The sequence below is a fragment of the Cervus elaphus genome, chromosome 1 (assembly GCF_910594005.1).
Source record: "Cervus elaphus chromosome 1, mCerEla1.1, whole genome shotgun sequence".
In the NCBI taxonomy this organism is placed as follows: Eukaryota; Metazoa; Chordata; class Mammalia; order Artiodactyla; family Cervidae; genus Cervus; species Cervus elaphus.
The window spans coordinates 98,694,296-98,716,554 of NC_057815.1; the positions used below are offsets into that span (position 1 = coordinate 98,694,296).

General features: G+C 58.4%; 1 protein-coding gene across 1 annotated transcript in view; it reads left to right on the forward strand.

Moving 5' to 3' along the window:
• The window catches only part of LOC122703495 (beta-galactosidase-1-like protein 2), a 33,113-nt gene extending 12,849 nt beyond the window's left edge, over positions 1-20,264 (forward strand). The window contains exons 6-20 of the mRNA XM_043917790.1: positions 2,090-2,182; positions 3,075-3,156; positions 3,880-3,944; positions 10,224-10,308; positions 10,708-10,845; positions 11,765-11,845; positions 12,363-12,469; positions 12,987-13,136; positions 14,721-14,789; positions 15,176-15,263; positions 16,503-16,590; positions 16,915-17,026; positions 17,433-17,549; positions 17,654-17,717; positions 20,039-20,264. Coding sequence (XP_043773725.1) covers positions 2,090-2,182; positions 3,075-3,156; positions 3,880-3,944; positions 10,224-10,308; positions 10,708-10,845; positions 11,765-11,845; positions 12,363-12,469; positions 12,987-13,136; positions 14,721-14,789; positions 15,176-15,263; positions 16,503-16,590; positions 16,915-17,026; positions 17,433-17,549; positions 17,654-17,717; positions 20,039-20,046 — 1,347 coding nt within the window. The 3' untranslated portion in view covers positions 20,047-20,264. The remainder of the gene's footprint in view (positions 1-2,089; positions 2,183-3,074; positions 3,157-3,879; positions 3,945-10,223; positions 10,309-10,707; positions 10,846-11,764; positions 11,846-12,362; positions 12,470-12,986; positions 13,137-14,720; positions 14,790-15,175; positions 15,264-16,502; positions 16,591-16,914; positions 17,027-17,432; positions 17,550-17,653; positions 17,718-20,038) is intronic.
• The last annotated feature ends 1,995 nt before the right edge of the window (positions 20,265-22,259 follow it).

Consider the following 22,259-nt stretch of genomic DNA (forward strand, 5'->3'; position numbering starts at 1 on the left):
TCCTGACTTTGAGCATGCCCTGGGGTCATCAGACGAGGTGACGGTGGCTGAAGGGCCGGTCCGTGTGCACCTGGGGACCGGAGATGCAGGGACGTCCTTTGTGGCCCTGGAGCTGTGCTGGCCAGGGTGGTAACCTTGGCCGCCGGTGGCTATTTCACTTAAAATCTATTAAAACTAAATAAAGAATTTAGTTCTTTATTCATACTGGACACAGTTCAAGTGCTAGATAGCCACCTGTGGATGGTTGCTACCACACTGGACAGTGAGAACACAGAACATTTTCATCATCAGAGAAAGTTCTGGCGCGAATTGGCACACCCTCTGCACCCCAAACCAGGACATTCCCCATCTTGGAGCGCCTGCAAGACAAAATCAGTAATCAGAAGGTTGCCTGGTGAGCAGAAAACCTGGAGCCGCAAAAGCTGGGGGTCTTATCCTTTGAGCCACCAGGGAAGCCACCTAAAAAGTACTTACTAATTTTTTGCTGTGCCGCACAGCTTGTGGGGTCTTGGGTCCCCAAGTGGGGGTAGAACCTGGGCTGCAGCAGTGAAAACCTAGAATCCTAACCAATAAGCTACCAGGTAACTCCCAGTATCATGGCATGTTCCTATGTGTGCTGCTCCGCCACTAAGTCATGCCCAACTCTTTTTCAATCCTGTGGATCATAGCCCGCCAGGCGCCTCTGTTCATGGGATCTTCCAGGCAAGAACATTAGGGTGGGTTGCCATTTCCTACTGCAGGGGATCTTCCCGACCCAGGGATCAAATCCATATCTCTTGCATTGGCAGGCAGACTCTTTACCACTGAGCCCCCTGGGAAGCATACAGGTTTGGAGAACTCTTTTAGGCTCTTTTCTGCCCACTCAGCTCTAGTGCAGCTGGTTATGCTCTGCTTCCCGAGTCCTATCCCATTTCAGCTCTCCCCACCCAGGTCCTCCCGGCTCACAAGAAGCACAGGTATTGGTGTGTAGACACTTCCACCCACTGGCACATGGTCCTGGGAGCTATCTGGCTTCTTCCTTTCATTGTTGTGTGTCGTTTAATTCTGAGGGAGCAATGCTCTTCTCCTTAGTCCTGCGTGGAGGAGGAGGAGACCTTCCCGCGGTCATGTGTCTCCAAGAGTAGGTTGAAAAGGGCAGAGCTGAGTGTAGTGAAACTGACTAAGACACGGCAGGTGCAAGATTCAGAGAGAAAACACGACCGCGGGTCTGGCAAGAGCTGTCAAGGCAGGGCTGACCGAGCATGTTAACATCACAGAAGGGAGTCGGCAGGGAAGGGGAAGGAGGAGATATTTGCGTGAGGGCGTTAACTGAGAGGGCAGATGGGAAGCGATCTCACACGATCGATCCTGGGACTGGGGAGGAGGCAGCAGGGCTAGAGGAGCTCAAGAAGGAGGCTGAGGGGTGACTGGTGAGTGCAAGACCCAGGAGGGATGCTGCAGAAGGGAGGGCTTCCCGGAGGAGGAGAGACTGTCGGTGGAGAGAAATCAGACCAGGATGAAAAGGGATTGCATCCGTTTAGCAGAGAGAAGGTCAAGGTGGAATGGGAAGGGCGGCCATGAGACCACAGTGAGGACAGAGTCACGAGCGGTGGGCTGTCGCGGGGCGTGCAGAGCAGCTGCACCGTTTGTCCATGAAGGGGGACTGTGCAGGAGGGGAGGACGGGGTCCCTGTGGCGGTGACGGGGCAAGTGAAGATGGGGGTGCAGGGACATAAGCAGAGTGGGTCCCCCGGGGGGATGACATGCGCCCACGTAGGAGAGGGCCACGCCCCCGTTTCCCTGGTGCCCCAGAGGAAGGCTGGGCGGAGGTCTAAGCCTCCGCTTAATGTGTTGGATTAGGGGAGTCAGCGGGCGCTGCTCCCTGGGGGCACTGAGGAAGGCAAGGTGCTGGAGGCTTTGACCCCACGAGGCAGCTGCTGACTTAGTGACAGAAACTGCCCCCACTGTCGTGTCCCCAGGGCTGAGTTTAGGAGCAAGTTATTTTCTATGGCACTCTAAACGTGCATGTGCAGTAGCAAATTGAAAAAAGTAAGTCCAGCCTTTCCCCACCGGCTGACTCATCCTCAAACTCTCATCTCCTTGACCCCCAGTTCCACGAAGAGGGATCCATTATTGCCGTGCAGATGGAGAACGAATATGGTTCCTATAATCTGGATAAAGGATACATGCCGTATATTAAAAATGTAAGTGCCCTTTCATTCTCCTCCATCTTTACATACTTTTCTCACTTTGCTGATTCATGGAGCAAACATTCTGAGCAGCTAGAGCTTGCAAGGTACCATTTGGGATGCAGTATTTGTTAGCAATGGATGAAGAACTTTTCAAGTGTTAAAGTCTTCCTCTGTGTACTCTGTAAATCGGCGCCCTCGAAGTTCAAAAATCAATGCTGTGTCCAGTTTGGGGCTTCCCTGTGTCTTTTATTTGAAAATATAGGACAGAGAAAAGTTATTTATTCTAAAGGGTTTGTAGTGTTGACTTCCGAACAGTCCAGCGTTTTAGTTTTTGAAAACCAACGAGAAATCAGAGGATGCCTCAGTTGCAGCAAAAAGACAAAGTCACACACTACTGTTGCGCTGCTCCCCGCACATGGATAAAGTGACAGAAGTGCAGCTAGTGTTTCCACGCTTTTCCCCCAGACAGGGGCCTGGGACACCTGCATGACTCTGATGTCAGCACAGAGTGAGTCACAGTAATTTTTCCTTCTGTGGATATCACAGATCTTTTTTGGTTGGTGTTTGTATAATACACGGGCTTTTCCACCTTTTCATCTTTGATTTTTTTGTATCCACCTACTTCAGGTACATACTCTGTATATAATTAGAATTTGTTTTCCTTAATCCATTATGAGAATTCTCGTCTTTGGAATGTGGTTGGTGTCCATTCCAGGTCATTGCTGATGGTTGCATTTAAGTCCCTTTTGGCTGTTCTCATTGAACAACTTACCAGCAACTGCGCCTGGTGAGGCCTCCTTCCCGCCCCCTCATTCCGGTGCCTCGACCCTCGCCTTCTCCTGGGGACGCACCCCCCCCCCCCCAGGGCCGTGGACCGCCGTTCACCTTCCCAACTGTCCCACAGGCACTGCTGAGCAGAGGGATCAAGACGATGCTCCTGACTGCGGACACGGGCCAGGGACTCCTGAAGGGACACACACCAACCGGTACGCACGGCTGAGTCTGAGGGTCCGCTGAGGCTCCGTTTCCCGGGCCGGGCCGTGTCCAGGCGCACGCGGCCCTGACGTGAGGGACCAGGGCACCCCTGGTGGCCCCGCATCACCCTGCTGGCCTCTGGCCCCGGGACACAGCGGAGGCGTCTCTGCCACTGCCCCGGGCCAGGCCCGAACCCCCGGGAGAGAGCAGGGTCCCAGAGAAAGTCCTGCCCTAGACCCGCCCCCGGAGCGCGTGGGGCTGAGTCCGGGGCATAAAAGCCACGAGGAAACGTGCAGGAGAATTCCAGGGGGACTAACGGGTGGACACACAGGACGGAGGAGGAGTCACGCGAACGAGCTGGAGAGCGGTGCTTCGGGATTCCCTAGCCTACCTGGCCCGGGCCTCGCCCTCCGCCCGCTCTTCCCGGGCACGGTGGGAGAGACAGAGTGTCTGCAGCCCCGGGCTCGGCTTCCTCGGCTGGCTCTTTATCCACCAGCACACGGGGGCACTCTCTCCGCCCTGCTTGTTCTCTGGGTCACTCAGTGAAGGCTGAGCAGACGGGCGCAGTGGGTCTGAGCGGTGCTGGTCGAGCCCCTGTGGACACACGCGGCCCGTCTTCACCCGCACAGGCTGCGGGCCCCGCGGGCGGTGTCTGCGGGCGTCGCGGGCGTGTCTGCCGGCAGAGGCGGCGCCCCGCCCACTGGTAACCCCGTCTCGCCTCCCGTTCCCCCCAGTGTTCGCCACCCTCCACATGAAGAGCATAAAGAAGGACACGTACGAACACCTCTCCTCCGTTCAGGTGAGGACGTGTCAGAGGCGCGGGGTGTTCTCCTTCCTCTCATGTGAGGACTTTTGGGCTCAGAGGTTCAGGAACTTCTCAGCTGTGATTCGTTCAGTTAAAACTTGGATCTGTTACACGCTGGAAACGCCTGCTGTAGGTGGTTTCAGGTGCAATTGCATCACAGTGCCCACAGGGCCTGGCCCCCAGCCCGGAGGAGGGCTCAGGATGGCGCCGCAGGCTCACGGCAGCGCTGAGAGTCCTCACCGAGGGCGGGGGCTCCGCTCCCCCCACGTCCAGGGGCTCTGCTCCCTCCACAGTCTAGGGGCTCTGCTCCCTCCACAGTCTAGGGGCTATGCTCCCTCCATGTCCAGGAGCTCCGCTCTCCCCAGAGTCCAGGGGCTACACTCTCTCTCCACAGTCCAGGGGCTACGCTCTCTCTCCCCACAGTCCAGGGGCTCCGCTCCCTCCACAGTCCAGGGGCTATGCTCCCTCCATGTCCAGGGGCTCCACTCTCTCTCCCCACAGCCCAGGGGCTCCGCTCCCCCCACAGCCCAGGGGATACACTCCCCCCACAGCCCAGGGGCGGCACTCTCTCCCCACAGTCCAGGGGCTACACTCTCTCTCCACAGTCCAGGGGCTACACTTTCTCTCCCCACCGTCCAGGGGCTACGCTCTCTCTCCCCAACGTCCAGGGGCTACGCTCCCCCCACAGTCCAGGCGCTATGCTCTCTCCCCACTCCCCCCCATCACAGTTCCGGAGCAAAGCTAGGAACCAGCTGGGGCCCCAGGTCATGGCTCCACAGCTTGAGCTTCTGGCTCTGCCAACAGAGCCTCAGGTTTCAGGATACCCTGCACACAGGAAGCCGTGACACCCACTAGGAGTTTATACATCAGTCACTGTTCTCCACTCCAGGTGCAGTTTGCTAACCAGATGTCACTTTTTGCCATAGCAATCTGCCTGATAATATGGGTAATATTCTACCTTTATTGAGATTTGCAAACCAAAATGGACCTAAAGTCAGTTTGCAAAAGTTTTTACCCTTTGAATGAATAGCCTCATTCATATTTACCTGTGGTTCAATGAGAAAGACAAGAAACAAAAATAAACAGAACTCAGTAGGAAGTGCTGGTTCCAATAGAAGCATTAGAAGGAATCAGAGGGTGCATAAATCTCTACCACCAAAAGAGATCAGTGACTGGATGCTTCACTCTGCACCTGTCAGAACTCTGCAGTATTAGAAGGAAGGGAAGACTCTACTAATTTCCATCAAGACAAGACAATGCCTAGAATTCTAAAAAAGTAGTTCTCTCCCTGATTCTGCCCTCCTTCAACCTAAGACAGAACTAAGATTTAGAGAAGAATGCAAAGATACAAAGTGCTGAGTATGCAGCGACTTAACAACTGGACCAACACCAAGGGCTGTTGGTCCCTGGTACAAAGGGAAATGGTAAAAGTAGTGCAGAGATTTGCAAGGACTGGAGTCAGTGCATCCTGAGAAAATATGGAGAGGGGATCTAACTCTTGGGGCAGAGCAGACACTCAGATAGAATATGATGGTGATGATGGTGGTGGTGATGATGGTGATGGTGATGGTGGTGGTCATGGTGGTGATGGTGGTGATGGTGGTGATGATGGTGATGGTGATGGTGGTGGTGATGGTGATGGTGGTGATGGTGATGGTGGTGATGGTGATGGTGGTGATGGTGGTGATGGTGGTGATGGTGGTGGTGATGGTGGTGATGGTGGTGATGGTGGTGGTGGTGATGGTGATGGTGGTGATGGTGATGGTGGTGATGGTGATGGTGGTGATGGTGGTGATGGTGGTGGTGGTGATGGTGGAGATGGTGGTGATGGTGATGGTGGTGATGGTGGTGATGATGGTGATGGTGGTGATGGTGATGGTGGTGATGGTGGTGATGGTGGTGATGGTGGTGGTGGTGATGGTGGAGATGGTGGTGATGGTGATGGTGGTGATGGTGGTGATGATGGTGATGGTGGTGATGGTGGTGATGATGGTGATGGTGGTGATGGTGATGGTGATGGTGGTGATGGTGGTGGTGGTGATGGTGGTGGTGGTGATGGTGGTGATGGTGGTAAGGGTGGTGATGGTGATGATGGTGATGGTGGTTATGGTGGTGGTGGTGATGATGGTGATGGTGGTGATGGTGGTGATGGTGGTGATGGTGAAGATGGTGATGGTTATGGTGATGGTGATGATTGTTATGGTGGTGGTGGTGGTGGTGGTGATGATGGTTATGGTGGTGGTGGTGATGGTGGTGATGGTGATGGTGGTGATGGTGGTGATGGTGATGGTTATGGTGGTGATGGTGGTGATGGTGGTGATGGTGATGGTGGTGATGGTGGTGATGGTGGTGGTGGTGATGGTGGTGATGATGGTTATGGTGATGATGGTTATGGTGATGGTGGTGATGGTTATGGTGATGGTGGTGATGGTGGTGGTGATGGTGGTGGTGATGGTGGTGATGATGGTGGTGGTGGTTATGGTGGAGATGGTGGTGATGATGGTGATGGTGGTGGTGGTGGTGATGGTGGTGATGGTGATGGTGGTGGTGATGGTGATGGTGGTGATGGTGGTAAGGGTGGTGATGGTGATGATGGTGATGGTGGTGGTGATGGTGGTGATGGTGGTAAGGGTGGTGATGGTGGTTATGGTGGTTATGGTGGTGGTGATGGTGGTGATGGTGGTGATGGTGGTGATGGTGATGGTGGTGGTGATGGTGATGGTGGTGATGGTGGTAAGGGTGGTGATGGTGATGATGGTGATGGTGGTGATGGTGATGGTTATGGTGGTGATGGTGGTGGTGGTGATGGTGATGTTGGTGATGGTGGTGGTGGTGATGGTGGTGATGATGGTTATGGTGATGATGGTTATGGTGATGGTGGTGATGGTTATGGTGATGGTGGTGATGGTGGTGGTGATGGTGGTGATGATAGTGGTGGTGGTTATGGTGGTGATGGTTATGGTGGTGGTGGTGATGGTGGTGGTGGTGATGGTTATGGTGGAGGAAGAATACGGGATAGTAAGTGGGGAGGGGGGGTAAAAATGATATCCTAACTATAATTAATAAAGTCCTAAAGCTGAGTTTATTTATTCATTGAATAAATCAGCCAGTAACTGTTTTTAGCACTTGCTATGTACCAGTTCTTCCCTGGTGGTTGTGACTTCCCTGGTGGCTCAGATGCTGAAGTGTCTGCCTACAATGCAGATCCGGGTTCGATCTCTGGGTCAGGAAGATCCCCTGGAGAAGGAAATGGCAACCCACTCCAGTACTCTTGCTGGAAAATCCCATGGACAGAGGAGCCTGGTGGGCTATAGTCCGTGGCATTGCAAAGAGTCAGACACAACTGAGGGACTTCACTTTCTTTCTTTCTGTGTGCCAGCTGGGCTTCCCAGGTGGCTCAGTGGTAAAGAATCTACGTGCCTAGGAGAAGTTTTGGGTTTGATCCCTAGGTCAGGAAGATCCCCTGGAGAAGGAAATGGCCGCCCACTCCAGTTTCTTGCCTGGAGAATCCTGATGAGATTATAGTCCATGGAGTCACAAAAGAGTTGGACATGACTTAGCAACTAAACAAGGACAGCAAATGTGCCAGTTAGGTATTTATTTGTCAAGGCATTGTGGATAAAGCAGGGAAGGAACCCTACAAAATCACCACTTTTGGAACTTGTATTTTAGTGGTAAGAGACAGGTGGTAAACAAGTCAAATATGGAGAAAGCTTGTAACACAAGCTAAGAAAACATTCTATGATAATATTTATATGTACAACTTTCAGTTTACATACCCCCCCCCATTTTTAATGTTTGTTTCTTACATTACCATGTAAGAAGCTATTGGTCCTATCCTTATCTTGCCTATGAGGAAACCATGATTCAGAAAGGTAAAATTTCTGCTTTGAGATCATCTGTGGTCAATCATGTAACAGAATAATCCAGGTTCAAATCCAGCCCTTCTGCCTCCAGATCCCGTGCTCGTTCCCTGTTTTATACCATTGCCATCTGAACTCCTCTGGTAAGGAGAGGGTCAGGGCAGAAGGATGAGAACATACGTCAGAGTGGTTTGGAGAGGCTGAGATGCACTCTTGCAAGGAACTCCACCCCGACACAGCGCCATGCCACCAGAGGCAACCCCCAGCTCAGCCTTTGCCACCCCTGCTGCCTAACTCCTGGACTCCTACCCGAACAGTGGGCTCGCAAACACCCAGCTCTGAAGGGTCACGGGGATTGTGCCCATAAGACCTGCTAGACCGTAGCAAAGAAGCAACTCTTCCAAGCCACTGTGGAAGTCCGTATGGAGGTTCGTGGGGAAATAGAGGCACCTCTGATGCAGCGCTCTCCTCTGTAGGTGTTTAGGGAGGTGTTATCGTAGGTGTTATCGTCCTGAAGAGCTGTGTGTGCTGCCTCTTCACAGCACCACGCCTCATGGCAGCCACGGCGTGGAAGCAGCCCCGGTGGGTAAGGACGGATGAACGGATGAAGAGAATACGATACGTGTATCTAGTGGAAAACATTCAGCTTTTAAAAAGGAGGAAATCTGTCATTTGTGACCACATGGATGAGCCTGGACAGCACTGAGCCCGACAGATAAGCCAGATAGTGAGAGCCGAATAATGCCCGTGGCGCCACTTGGATGTGCAGTCCCCGGAAGAACGCAGCAGACTCCCACGACAGCCGCATAGTGGCTGCCGGAGGCCGCGGGTCGCCAGGGGAACCGGGAGGAGCTGGAGAAAGAGCACAGACTTACCGACAGGGTAAACGAGGTCTCGGATGCATAACTGATGCTTGTGGCAAACATCACAATTGCTTAATTGAAGTTTGTTGAAAGAATATAATATAGATGTTTCCACCAAAAAAAAAAAAAAAAGTGAAAGAAGGAATTGGGAGTGAATCTCACAAAATTTTGGAGCATTTTCTCAGAGCAGGGGAAATTCTTTCTGGTACTAGGGAACAGAATTAATTTCAGCGGGTTAAAGGAATAACAAAACGTTTATTGGCTGCATGTATGGGTTGTACTTTCTCACAATCTGAATTCTCCAGAAATGGAATATACTGTCTGGTGATGAATTTGCCATCACGTGAAAATGCAGGGTGTCCGCAGGGGGCAGTGGCCGCCTGAGGATGAGGTGATGGCTGGAGCCCTCATGTCACAGATCCTTCCCGACACTGTGGGGTCCTGTGGGGCTGCGAGGAAGGAAGCTGCAGGGACTTAAGATGCACAGTTTTAGTTTGTGTGCGTGTGCTCAGTCGTGTCCAACTCTGTGGCCCCCCAGGCTCCTCTGTCCGTGGGATTCTCCAGGCAAGAACCCTGGAGCGGGTTGCCATGCCCTCCTCCAGGGGATCCTCTTGACCCAGGGATCGAACCATGACTTTTGTGTCTCCAGTTTTGGCAGGCGGGTTCTTTTCCTCTAGCACCACCTGGGAAGCTTGAGTCAGTCTTAAAGGAGTGAGCACATTATCTCTGGAATTCAGTAGAATATTTTTAAAATGTTAAATTACAGGATGCCAGGCAGAAATGAATGAAAAGGTCACGTGATTTTGTGGTGCACAAAGTTGGCAGTGGTTTTGTTAGTTTAATTCTTTTTGTCTTTCTTTGAAGCGTTTATCAGCTTAGGCAGGAATGTGAATGCTACAGGGGGCTGGGGGCTGGGGTCCCTGCGCTGAGAGCAGACATTCCAAGGCTGCATTAACTTTCAGAACTCGAAGGAGCAGCGTTGACTTTTAACTGTGGACTGTGTGAGCCTGAATGTGGAGGTCATAGGTCCTGAAGGCCTGGGACGGAGGAGGGCCTCCGACCTCGGGCCTCAGGATGGCTCTGGCTGGCCAAGGGCAGAGCAGGAGCCGGGGATTGTGTGGGATTCTCACTGGGCTTGCATTGTTGGCAGTTGGTTCTTGACATCTTCACTGCGTTCTCTGGGTCAGGTGCTTCCCTATGAGACCTCTCCTGGGGTTGGATCAGGGGATGAAGAGATTCTGCTGTTCTGGAAACTTAAAGTGGCCACGGCCATTGATCTCTCCAAAGCTGGAACAGTGAGACCACGAGAGGCAGGCCAGGTGGGGCGTGCGCCGTGAGAGCAGCGAGGGGCCATGTGGATGCCCGCAGTGAGGCAGGCCAGGTGGGGCGTGCGCCGTGAGAGCAGCGAGGGGCCATGAGGATGCCCGCAGTGAGGCAGGCCAGGTGGGGCGTGCGCCGTGAGAGCAGCGAGGGGCCATGAGGATGCCCGCAGTGAGGCGGGCCGGGTGACCAGCCGGCTCGAATGCGTGGATGCTCTGCTTCCGCAGGGCCCCGGCCCGGTCATGATGATGGTGTACACCGCCAGGTCTCTGGATGGATGGGGCACTTCTCGGAACAGTCTGGACCTGCACAGTGAGTCGCATGTCGCCCCTGTTCATCTCCGAGGGCGGGTGTCGGCGGGACTCCAAGGGCGCTGGCCTGCCTCCTGCCGGCTGATTGGAATCCCTGAGGTCGATGGGGCGGGCAGATCCTGTGTGCTGTGTCTGTGCTGTGCTGTGCCCCTCCCCCCCCCCCTCCCCCCGCCCCCCGCCCCCCACGTGCAGTCCTGAAGTCACCCGGGCTCCTCTGCTGCCCCCTCCCCCTCCCCTCCCCCGCCCCCCGCCCCCCCGTCCCCCACCCCTAACAGTCCTGACATCCCCGAGGCTCCTCTCCCTCTTGCCTGCCCCCCGCCCTCTCCCCTGCCCCTCCCCACCCCGCACGTGCGGTCCTGAAGTCACAGAGGCTCTGCTCCCCTCTCCCCGCCCCCTGCAGTGCTGATGCATGAAGCCCGGGAGATGCTGCAGCTCAGGTTCTCCCTCAACTTCTACATGTTCCACGGCGGCACCAACTTCGGCTTCATGGGCGGGGCCGCGTTCCGCGGCCATCGCCTCCCTATGGTCACCAGCTACGGCAAGTACCAGTGGGTCCCGCGGGTCTGCCTGCAGCTGCCCCGCCTCTGCGGTCTCCGGTCCAGGCCTTTGCAAGCAGAGAAGCTGGGAGCTTAGCTCTGTCCATCCACTGTGCAGCCTTTGTAAAAACCTTAGCTTTCATTGGCAGATGATTGCTTTTCAGTGCTGTGTTGGTTTCCGCCATCCAGCAGTGAATCAGCCCCAGGTATCCACCCTCCAGGTGGGCACTCAGTGCTGCCTGAGCTCCCAGTGCGAGATGCACCTTCCCATGAGCCACGGTCCCACCCACGGTCCTGTGTCTGTGGAGACGCGGCTCTCAGCCCGCCCAGCCTCCCTTCCCGCCTGGATGCCCGCACAGCCGTTCTCTGCGTCTGCACCTCTGATCCTCCTGTGGCTAGGCTCATCGGTACCATTTCTCTAGGTTCCATATGTGTGCGTTAACATATAATATCTATTTTTGTCCTTCTGACTTACTTCACTCTCTATAACAGGCTCTAGGTACATCCATCTTAGCTCAACTGACTCAGATTCACTCCACAAGCCTTTGTTCTTCCGGGCTCACTGTGAAACCCATTCCCTTGATGCCCCTATCCCGGGTGTTGGGTGTTGATGACTAGGTCTCCCCCAGTCTGCGACTCTGCTCAGAGACCAAGCAGGCAGCAAGGGTGAGAGAGGGGAAGGGGTCTGGTTGGAAACCTCCGGGTCCCTGCGCTGGGCTCCAGCCTGGGCTTCTGACCCCCTGAGGCTGCCATCTGTCCCTCCCGGGGGGTCGTGGGGAGCCGGCATTGGGCACCATCCTGCCTCAAGGTCTCCCTCCCAGAGCGGCTGTGTGAAGGGCCCTTAGACTCAGCAGCAAGGGCTGACGTCCCTCCGGAGGCTGGACCTTTTAGGGAAGGTGACAGATTTGTTTCTATTCTCAGACTATGGGGCGCTGCTGACAGAGGATGGAGACTATACACCCGAGTATCTCGTATTCCAAAAGCTTTTTCACTCTGATGCAGGTACCCTCCCCGCCCCCCAGAGGGCTCTGGGCTGTGGGGGACGGGGAGGAGGGGAGAGATGCAGATGTGGTCCTTGGGTGAGTCCAGCTCGCCCCAGCACGTTTTATCCTCAGGGGTCTGGGGAGTCAGGCTGCACGAGACACGGACCCCCAGCCGCACCGTCGGTGGGAACTAGAGGGGCCAGGCCCTCCCCAGAGCCATGAGATGCTCATATCTGGGTGGAAGGGGGGAGAGGGGGCAGAATCTGAGCACGCGTGTTCCCCCGCTGGCTTTCAGGAGATTCTGAGCAGCAGGGCTGAGACAGCTGGCCCGGGGGAGGCCAAGGTGCTGGCCGCCTCCATTTCCGGGACAGCAGGGCACACGGGCCAGGCCTCTGGGTGCAGGAGGACTCCCTCCCCTCGGTCCCTGCCCCTGTGGACCCTTCATGGTGCTGGGCAGGCTGGCCGGGGGCAGCAGAGAGCGCTGCAGCCTTGGACGGGGCTGGGGAAGGAGCCAGCCTCCTGCTTGTGGTTTGCAGAGGTTCCCAGCTTCCAGCAGCGAGGCTGCAAGCCTAAGGACACATACGCTCCCCTGGCCGCAGGTCACTTCATATCCCTGTGGGACACCCTGATTCACCAGGATGACGTGAGTGCCCTGCGCATGGACGTGAGCTCAGGACTCGGTGGGGGAGGGAATGAACACAGGGCACAGAGAGCAGTCTTCGAAGTTTCAGTCCCTTCTACTCCTACAGTTCAGATTAGGAGACCTAGGTTGTTGCTAAGTCGCTCAGTCGTGTCCGACTCTTTGCAACCCCCGTGGACTGCCGCCAGTCAGGCTCCTCTGTCCATGGGATTTTCCAGGCAAGAGTAGTGGAGTGGGTTGCCATTTCCTCCTCCGGGGAATCTTGCTGACCCAGAGATGGAACCTCTGAGTCTGCTGCACTGCCGGCAGGTTCTTTACCTCTGAGCCACACGGGAGCCCAATGCATCTGTCCCCTCCCTCGGGGACCCCGCCCCCTGCCCCTCTTGGTCACCACAGAGTGGAGCACCAAGCGGCTGCCGCAGACTGGTCATCGCAGGGGCTCACTTGGCCCTGTGCCCCCTGAGCTTCCTGGCCTGTGATGAGGCCACCCCCAGCCTGGTTTCCACTCCCATCTCTGCAGCAGCCCGTGAGGTCCATGGGGCCGCTCTCCATGGAACAGCTGTCCGTGAACCAAGGGAACGGCCAGTCTGCTGGGTACATACTTTATGAGACCGTCGTCACCGGAGGAGGCGTCCTAAACTCGGATGGCCATGTGAAGGATCGGGGCCAGGTAAGGGGCGGGGGCGGGCAGAGGGTGCCCTTCTCTGCTGGCGAGACCCTGCCCATGTGGCTGAACGTCTGAACAGCAGGCCGGCCTCTTCCTGACCAGTGGAAAGCCGCCCTTGTGTCTCACCTCTGGTCCCTTCGGTGACTTGCTTGGTGTTCGTATGTAAGCCACTGCTCTCACAGGCGTAAGCTACTGGGTGTCCTGGGGTGGGGGGTGCCCACCGAAGCCTGAGTGCCCTTGATGCCACTCATGGAGGAGAACCGGGAGGGGCCTGGACGCCCCCGTGGGCCTCAGACAGAGACCCCAGACGTTTCCTTGGCGCGTAGCGGTCGGATCTGCGCGTTTAGTTCTTGAAACACCCATCTAAGATACCTGTTACCAGTGAGGAAGCCGAAGAGAGGTGCAGTGACCTTGACCAGAAAACAGGGGCTCTGGGCGCTGGGGCGCCTCCTGCCCGCCCTGCGCAGGGGCTGTTCCAGGCTCCTCCTGCCCCTTATGGTCCCGTCATCCCAGCCTCTGTGTCCCCCTGCACTCATCGTGACCTCTTAGCTGTAGACCCTCATTCCCTACTGTTTGCTGAATGCGTGTCTTCACTCGGGTGTACGCTCCTGTGGCTTCCCAGACTCATCATGTCCAAACCCATCGTGAGCTTCTTAGAGGAACCGCAGCTGCAGCCCCGCACCCAAGCTGTGGCCACCCCACCCGGGCCTCCCCCTCGCCTTGTCTGCTGGGTCCCTGGTGGAGCCGCATCACTTGGCTGCTCTTTGCAAACCCAGGCTGTCGCGCGTGGTCTTAGAATTCTGCGGCATGGCCATCAGACCCAGTTCCCGACCTTCCTGCCTCAGAGGGCTCACTGTCCCCACCTCGTGGGGCCCCCGAGTTCCTTCCCGAGGGCGAGTCCCATCCTGACTGCCCCCACTCCCCGGCCCTCCCAGCCACTCTCCCATGGCGGTCCTGGGTCTGGGAACAGCCCCTCCCGCTTGCGAGCGCAGGGCGGCTGTGTCCTCAGCCCTGCGCGAGTCTTCAGGCTGGGACTGTGTGTGCACCTCGGCCACCGCTGCTGCGGGGAGACCTTTAGTCACTCAGCGGTGGTCACTCGAGCAGGGACTGTCGAGCCTGTAGCGCTCGTCTTGGGACCCTAGTAAGCGTAAAATGTGAATCCTTTGTTCTGCATACTACTGACTTTTTGGATCCTCGTGGATTTTGATTTGTACAGTCTCCGAGTCAGTTCCTTTCGGGAAGTTTCGACCTAACTCAGACCCTCTGCCGTGCCCTTTGTGGGCCCTTCTGTGTCCCGCAGGGCTCGAGCAGCCTTGCGGGGCGTCGGGGGCGGACACAGCATGGTGGGCAGTGGTGGGGGTGGGGACGCAGTCACTGCGTCTCTGCCCTGGTCCCCGTGGGCCCCCCGCAGGGGCTCCGGGCTCTCCTCATGCCCCTGGGCCAAGCTGCCTTCAGTGTCCCCTCTCTGTGGACCAGCGTCAGCTGGTCGCCTTCCCGGAAGCAGACGTAGTCCTCCCCTGGGACCCTGGCACCTCACCCCCTCCTGCCATATCTGCACCCCACAGTCTTGCCCGCTCTCTTTGGCAGGTGTTTCTAGATGACAAGTATATAGGAGTCCTGGATGACACGCATCAAAGGCTGATTCTTCACAATGACGTACATACCCCGCGGTTCCAGCCCCCTGGGGCCCTGGGCTTCCTCGAAGAGGCCCCGCAGGGCTGAGCCGTGAGCTCCTTGGGGGGCGGGCAGGACTGTCCCACCCTGGGTGTTTGCTGCTCAGAAATCTCTGCGTTGATCACCAGCCTCAGAAGAGTCTCCAGTAGACTGTTCAATGACTCTTCATTTCTCGGCAGGCCCAGTATGGGAGGAGGGTGGAGGAGGAGCTTCAGGGTTTGCCTGGCCCGGAGCTGAGGTCTGGGGTGCCAAGCCCCACCCTCTGACAGCCCCCAGTTTCCGAGATCGTCCCAGTCTTGGGGGGTCCCCAGTGGTCTCCAGAAGAGGCCTGAGTGCCCCCCCCCCACCAGCTGGTGTGTGTTGGGCAGCATTACAAGGAGTTCCTGACGCTGAGGATCCTGGTGGAGAACCAAGGACGGCTTGCCTCCGGGACCAGCATGAACCAGGAGAGGAAAGGTGGGCCCCGGCAGAGGAGGCGCCAGGGCACTCCTGGGGTGCTTCCCCAGCCCGGGCAGCCGTGACCGGGATCACGGTTTGGAAGTTTCGGGGGCTCCTGGTCAGTGAGAGGCCCGCCCGGGAGCATGACAGAGTGGGCTTCAAGGGGAGGAGGGTCACGTCCTGCTCCAGGCTCCCCCGAAGGTGCTTTTCTAGCACTGAGCGCACAGAGTGCCCTGCCTCTTCCAGGAGGAGGCTGCAGAAACACCCTTGGAGAACAAAGTGGGCCAAGTGCTGCCCTGGGAGCGCTGATTGTCCCTCCCTGGAGCCCAGGCCTGTGTCCTGGCCTCCTTCAGCCTCCCCATCCTCCTCCTCCCCTGGCCTCCTCCAATCTCCCCATCCTCCTTCGTCCTCCCCTGACCTCCTCCATCCTCCCCATCCTTCCTGACCTCCTCCATCCTCCTCATCCTCCCTTGACCTCCTCCACCCTCCCCTGCCTCCTCCATCCTCCCCTGACCCCTTTCATCCTCCCCATCCTCCCCTGGCCTCCTCCATCCTCCTCATCTTCCCTTGACCTCCTCCACGCTCCCCTGCCTCCTCCATCCTCCCCTGACCCCTTTCATCCTCCCCATCCTCCCCTGGCCTCCTCCATCCTCCTCCCTTGACCTCCTCCACGCTCCCCTGGCCTCCTCCATCCTCCCCTGACCCCTTTCATCCTCCCCAGCCTCCCCTGGCCTCCTCATCCTCCCCTGGCCTCCTCCATCCTCCCCATCCTCCCCTGGCCTCTTTCATCCTCCCCTGGCCTTCTTCATCCCCCCTGGCCTCCTCCATCCTCCTCCCCTGACCTCCTCCATCCTCCCTGACCTCCTCCATCCTCCCCATCCTCCCCTGGCCTCCTCCATCCTCCCTAATCTCCTCCATCCTCCCCATCCTCCCTTGACCTCCTCCACGCTCCCCTGGCCTCCTCCATCCTCCCCTGACCCCTTTCATCCTCCCCAGCCTCCCCTGGCCTCCTCCATCCTCCCTAATCTCCTCCATCCTCCTCATCCTCCCCTGACCTCCTCCATCCTCCCCTGGCCTTCTTCATCCTCCCCTGGCCTCCTCCATCCTCCTCATCCTCCCCTGGCCTCCTCCATCCTCCTCATCCTCCCCTGGCCTCCTCCATCCTCCCTGGCCTCCTCCATCCTCCTTCAGGGGGCCAGGCAGGGGCACTTCTCTGCAGCTGCCCTGTCTTGGTGTCCTCTTCCCCCTCTTCTGCAGGTCTTACTGGGAACATCTATCTAAACAGTTCTCCACTGAGAAAATTTAAAATCTACAGCCTGGAGATGCAGAATAAATTCATACAGAGGTGGGTACCCAACCACTGGCTCTAGGTGCCTGATCACAGATGGGGAGACCAGAGACCAGCCAGCCAGACCTGTTTGTGTTCACACAAGAGGCAGAGACCCAGAACACTGAAGAAAGTGACCCCAAGTCTCCTAGTTGTCCAGGACAGAGTGGTCACTGCCCCCACTCCCCAGCCTTGGTCTGCTGTCTCATTACTGTGTTGTGGACCCCAAATGGGCCATTGGAGGGGACACTGGACTCAGCAGGGAGGAGACAGCCCTCCGAAGGCACAGCTGACATGCTGTCAAGGAGGGTGTAACCTGTCCACTGGACTGACTCTCCCTAGGAAACTTCCCAACATCTGGAAGCCCAGCTTTCTCCACGCTGAGGGCCCTGCATTCTTCCTTGCCCTCCTGAGAGTCGGCAGTCAACCCAAGGACACCTTCATGAGCCTGCGGGTGAGTGGTGTTCTTCCCGGCTGTGTCCCCAGCCAAGCTTCTGTCCCAGGATACCATCGTCACCCCACGGCCGCCTGGTGTTGACTCAGGGTGGGGAGGGAGGCCAAAGAAACGTGCCCAAGCTGCCTGCCACCCTGTGTCGTGGGGGGGGGGGGCGGCAGTGGGGACGTGGTGGGGCCCTGAGGTGGGTGCGCATGCAAGGTGAGTTGGAACCTAGTGCCTCCCTCCTGGGGGCCCGGAGCAGGAGCCAAGGCCGGGCGGGGGCAACAGCGCAGAGTCTCCAGGTCACTACCCCTCGAGGGCCGCAGCTGGGCCTGCGTTGCTGTCTGAGTGTGGCTGTGGCTGCAACCTGCATCGTGTGTGTGTGTGTGTGTGTGTCCTGCAACTCTGCTTCAATGTCTTCCAGGGCTGGACGAAAGGAGTGGTCTTCATCAACGGACAGAACCTGGGACGCTACTGGAACCTCGGGCCCCAGGAAACGCTTTACCTCCCGGGACCCTGGCTCAAGCCCGGGTTAAACGAGGTGACCTCCCGCTCTGCACCTCTCCCCGCCCCGGGCAGTGCTCACCCCACCCCGCCCAGCCTCGGCTGAGCGTGTGTCTCAGGGGCACCCCTGCCTCTCTGCAGATCATCGTGTTTGAGGAGTTCAAGTCTACCCTGCTGATCTACTTCAGCAACGTCTCCCAGCTGGGTAAGGGGCTTCCTCCCCATAAGCGGCTCCGGCAGCTTGCTGCCTCCCGAGGCATCTGCGCAAGCTGCCCAGGTCCCGATCACGCTGTACCCGCCCCAGCACCTCCCCTGCCAGCCTTTCCGAGGTTCTCACGGCCACGTCTGCTGTGTTTCCTGCTGCCGTGGCCCTTGGGCCCCTCTTGGCCGTCACAGGGTGGGGGACGTGCGGCCCAGCCAGGATGGCCCGAGCTGCCCCAGGGTGGGGTGGGGCCAAGGGAGACCATGCCCCTCCTCCTCAGGGTACTGAGACTGAGGTCAGACCGCGTGCCTCTCCCTCTCAGGGTACTAAGACTAAGGTCAGACTACCCGCCCCTCCTCCTCAGGATACTGAGAGCAATGTCATATGGCCGCCCCTCCTCCTTAGGGTACTGAGACTGAGGTCAGACCACCCGCCCCTCCTCAGGGTACGGGGACTGAGGTCAGACCAGCCAACCCTCCTCCTCAGGGTACTGAGACTGAGGTCAGACCACCCGCCCCTCCTTCACAGGGTACTGAGACTGAAGTTAGACCACCCGCCCCTTCTTCCCAGGGTACTGAGAGCAATGTCATATGGCCGCCCCTCCTCCTCAGGGTACTGAGACTGAGGTCAGACCGCCCGCCCTTCCTTCCCAGGGTACTGAGACTGAGGTCAGACCGCCCGCACCTCCTCCTCAGGGTACTGAGAGCAATTTCAGACCACCCACCCCTCCTCCTCAGGGTACTGAGACTGAGGTCAGACCGGCCGCCCCTCCTCCTCAGGATACTGAGAGCAATGTCATATGGCCGCCCCTCCTCCTCAGGGTACTGAGACTGAGGTCAGACCACCCGCCCCTCCTTCCCAGGATACTGAGAGCAATGTCAGACCGGCTGCCCCTCTTCCTCAGGGTACTGAGACTGAGGTCAGACCGGCTGTCCCTCCTCCTCAGGGTACTGAGACTGAGGTCAGAGCGCCCACTGCTCCCTCTCAGGGTACTGAGCTCAATGGCAGACGGCCTGTCCCTCCTCCTCAGGGTACTGAGACTGAGGTCAGACTGGCTGCCCCTCCTCCTCAGGGTACTGAGACTGAGGTCAGAGTGCCCACTCCTCCCTCTCAGGGTACTGAGAGCAATGTCAGACCGCCAACCCCTCCTCCTCAGGGTACTGAGACTGAGGTCAGAGCGCCCACTCCTCCCTCTCAGGGTACTGAGAGCAATGTCAGACCGGCCGCCCCTCCTCCTCAGCGTACTGAGCGCAATGGCAGACACCCTGCCCCTCCTCCTCAGGGTACTGAGACTGAGGTCAGACCACCCGCCCCTCCTCCTCAGGGTACTGAGAGCAATGTCATATGGCCACCCCTCCTCCTCAGGGTACTGAGACTGAGGTCAGACCACCCGCCCCTCCTCAGGGTACTGAGAGCAATGTCATATGGCTGCCCCTCCTCCTCAGGGTACTGAGACTGAGGTCAGACCGCCCGCCCCTCCTTCCCAGGGTACTGAGACTGAGGTTAGACCACCCGCCCCTTCTTCCCAGGGTACTGAGACCAATGTCATACAGCCGCCCCTCCTCTTCAGGGTACTGAGACTGAGTTCAGACCACCCGCCCCTCCTCCTCAGGGTACTGAGACTGAGGTCAGACCACCCGCCCCTCCTCCTCAGGGTACTGAGACTGAGGTCAGACCACCTGCCCCTCCTCCTCAGGGTACTGAGAGCAATGTCAGACCACCAACCCCTCCACCTCAGGGTACTGAGTGCAATGGCAGATGGCTGCTCCTCCTCCTCAGGGTACTGAGACTGAGATCAGACTGCCCGCCCCTCCTCCTCAGGGTACTGAGAGCAATGTCAGACCACCCACCCCTCCTCCTCAGGGTACTGAGACTGAGATCAGACTGCCCGCCCCTCCTCCTCAGGGTACTGAGAGCAATGTCAGACCACCCACCCCTCCTCCTCAGGGTACTGAGACTGAGGTCAGACCACCCGCCCCTCCTCCTCAGGGTACTGAGACTGAGGTCAGACCACCTGCCCCTCCTCCTCAGGGTACTGAGAGCAATGTCAGACCACCAACCCCTCCACCTCAGGGTACTGAGTGCAATGGCAGATGGCTGCTCCTCCTCCTCAGGGTACTGAGACTGAGGTCAGACCGGCCGCCCCTCCTCCTCAGGGTACTGAGAGCAATGTCAGACCGGCCGCCCCTCCTCCTCAGGGTACTGAGACTGAGGTCAGAGCGCCCACTCCTCCCTCTCAGGGTACTGAGAGCAATGTCAGACCGGCCGCCCCTCCTCCTCAGGGTACTGAGACTGAGGTCAGACCGGCTGCCCCTCCTCCTCAGGGTACTGAGACTGACGTTAACCGGGCCGTGGCTGAGCTGAGCCGTCTCAGAGCCCTGAGCGCCTGCCAGTCCCCAAGGCCCGCCCAGTGGCCGGGACCACTCTAGAGACTCTGTGAGGCCTGATCCTGCCTGGTCTGCAGTCTGCTTCCCCACCAACCGGCCCGTTCCTCCTTTGGCATAAGTCAGCTTCCCTGTTAGCGGAGCACAATAAACACAGCAAACTGACCAAAGCCAACCCTCTGTCATGCTTCTGTAATAAATGCTGCTGGTCCCTGAGGACAGTGGTGAAGAGATGCTCGGCGGACTTGACCCCACAAATGTGAATCTGGAACAACAGGTGTCTTCCTGAGAAATCAAATAAAATATGAACGCTAAGTGAGGGATTGGCAGGCAGTTCATATGTTTTATATTTTCAGTGTTAAGAAAGGGTTTTCCTTTAATTCCCCAAGTCTGTCTCCATACATCATTGCTTTTCCACACTCCTATGGAAACCTTGCTTCCTGGAGATTCAAGACTCCAGGTGGCCTGGTCCTGCGCCGCCCCCCCCAGCGCCCCTCTCTTCCCCCTGCCCCCCCTCCCACTCCACGCCCCTCCCCCGGCCCCTTACTCCCAGCGCCCCTGGATTCCTCTCCTGCTCCTGGTTCCCCTGGGGTGCACGCCCCCCTCTGAGCCACAGCGGGGAGCACCAGTGACATCCCCACACTCGGGTGGGGCAGCCTGCTGCCACAGCAAGAGCAGGCAGAGGGAAGGCCTGCCGATTCCCGTGCAGATGGGCCCTGGGCAAAGGGGGTCCCCACGAGGTGCGTGGGGACTGTGCGGCCGGCGGCTGAGGCGTTCCGAGCCACCGACCGAGTGGCCGCAGTCAGGCCAGGTGGGGGCTACACTTGCGCCCCAGTCGACCAGAAAGTCAGGGTCGCGAGCGCTCAGCCTGCACCCCGCGTGTCCAGGCAGCGGCCGGGCGCGGACCAGGCCTCCTGCCGCCCAAGGCGGTCGGGGGCGCTGCCCTCATCGCCCACGCTCTCGAGAAGTGCAGGCGTGAGAACCCAGCGAGATGGTCAGACGTGCTGCTCTCCCCACCGTGGGCCCCCCGGGGTGTGCAGCACAGACCCCCAGAGGGCCCGGGTGGGTGCTGGGCCACACCCCCAGAATGTGTGCGCCTACCAGGTCCTTGGGCGTTGCTGGACCGAGGCCGCCCCCCCAAGCCCCCCGCGTGCACGACCTCAGCCCGGGCAGCCCTCCTCCCGGCCTCGTGGCTGTGGGGTGGGCGCCCTGTGCCCCCCAGGCTGTCGGGCTGCACGCTTGGCGTCTGCTCGCCGGGTGCCAGGAGCACCCACACCTGGGGTGACAGCCGGCGTGGACACCACCATCGGCGTCGGGCCCGCTTCCCTCGTCACGGGCCCTTCCGGGCACAGTGGCTGCGCTCCGGCTGGCCGAGACCTCTCCCCATGCCTGGGACCTGCAGGAAGAGGCCTTCGGGGCCATCAGTGCTGTTTCCCCCTGATAACCGAGGGCAGCGCCTTACACGGAAAACTGGTAACTTGTGAACAAAACACATGAGCGGCCGTCCTCTGCCCGTGTGGTTCGGCGGGCGGCTTTCTTCGATTGTTGGGTCTTTGAGGTCCCTCTCAGCGTTAGGCGCGGAGGAGTCACTGCAGTGAGCGGAACGGAGTGGCGTCCAACATTCCCACCTGGATTGTGCCGAAAACCTCCCCAAGGGGACTGAACGCTCCCTGTATCTCCGGCGGGGACTGAACCCTCCTTGTATCTCAGGGGGCCTGGTTTCAGGGCCTCCGGGGCAGGCCTGGAGGCGGGCCCTGGCAGGGGACTGTGGCCTCCGCGCAGGTGCCGGCGTCTCCAGGGCGCGTTCACAGGGGGCTGCCAGCTCCAGCCCCTGCCAGAGGATCCCGGGGGGAGGGGGGACCCCTCTGCAACTTGAGAAGCTCAGGCGCTTTCTATCAGTAGGAGCCGTACCTTTAGCTTCCCGCTTTGAAACAAGTTTACCGACTCAGACGCAGACCGGAAATGGACTAGTGCTCATTTCCGCTGCCCGCCTGCGGGAAGAGAACGCTCATCAGCTTCAGGGCCGGCCGCAGGGCTCGGCGCGCATGACACCAGGGGCCTGCTGTCCTTCGGGGAGGGGGAGGCCTGGGTCTCCCCCAACCCCGGCCCGTGACGGCCCTTGCGTGTGCACATGGTTACAGCGGGCTCCCTGCCTCCCAAA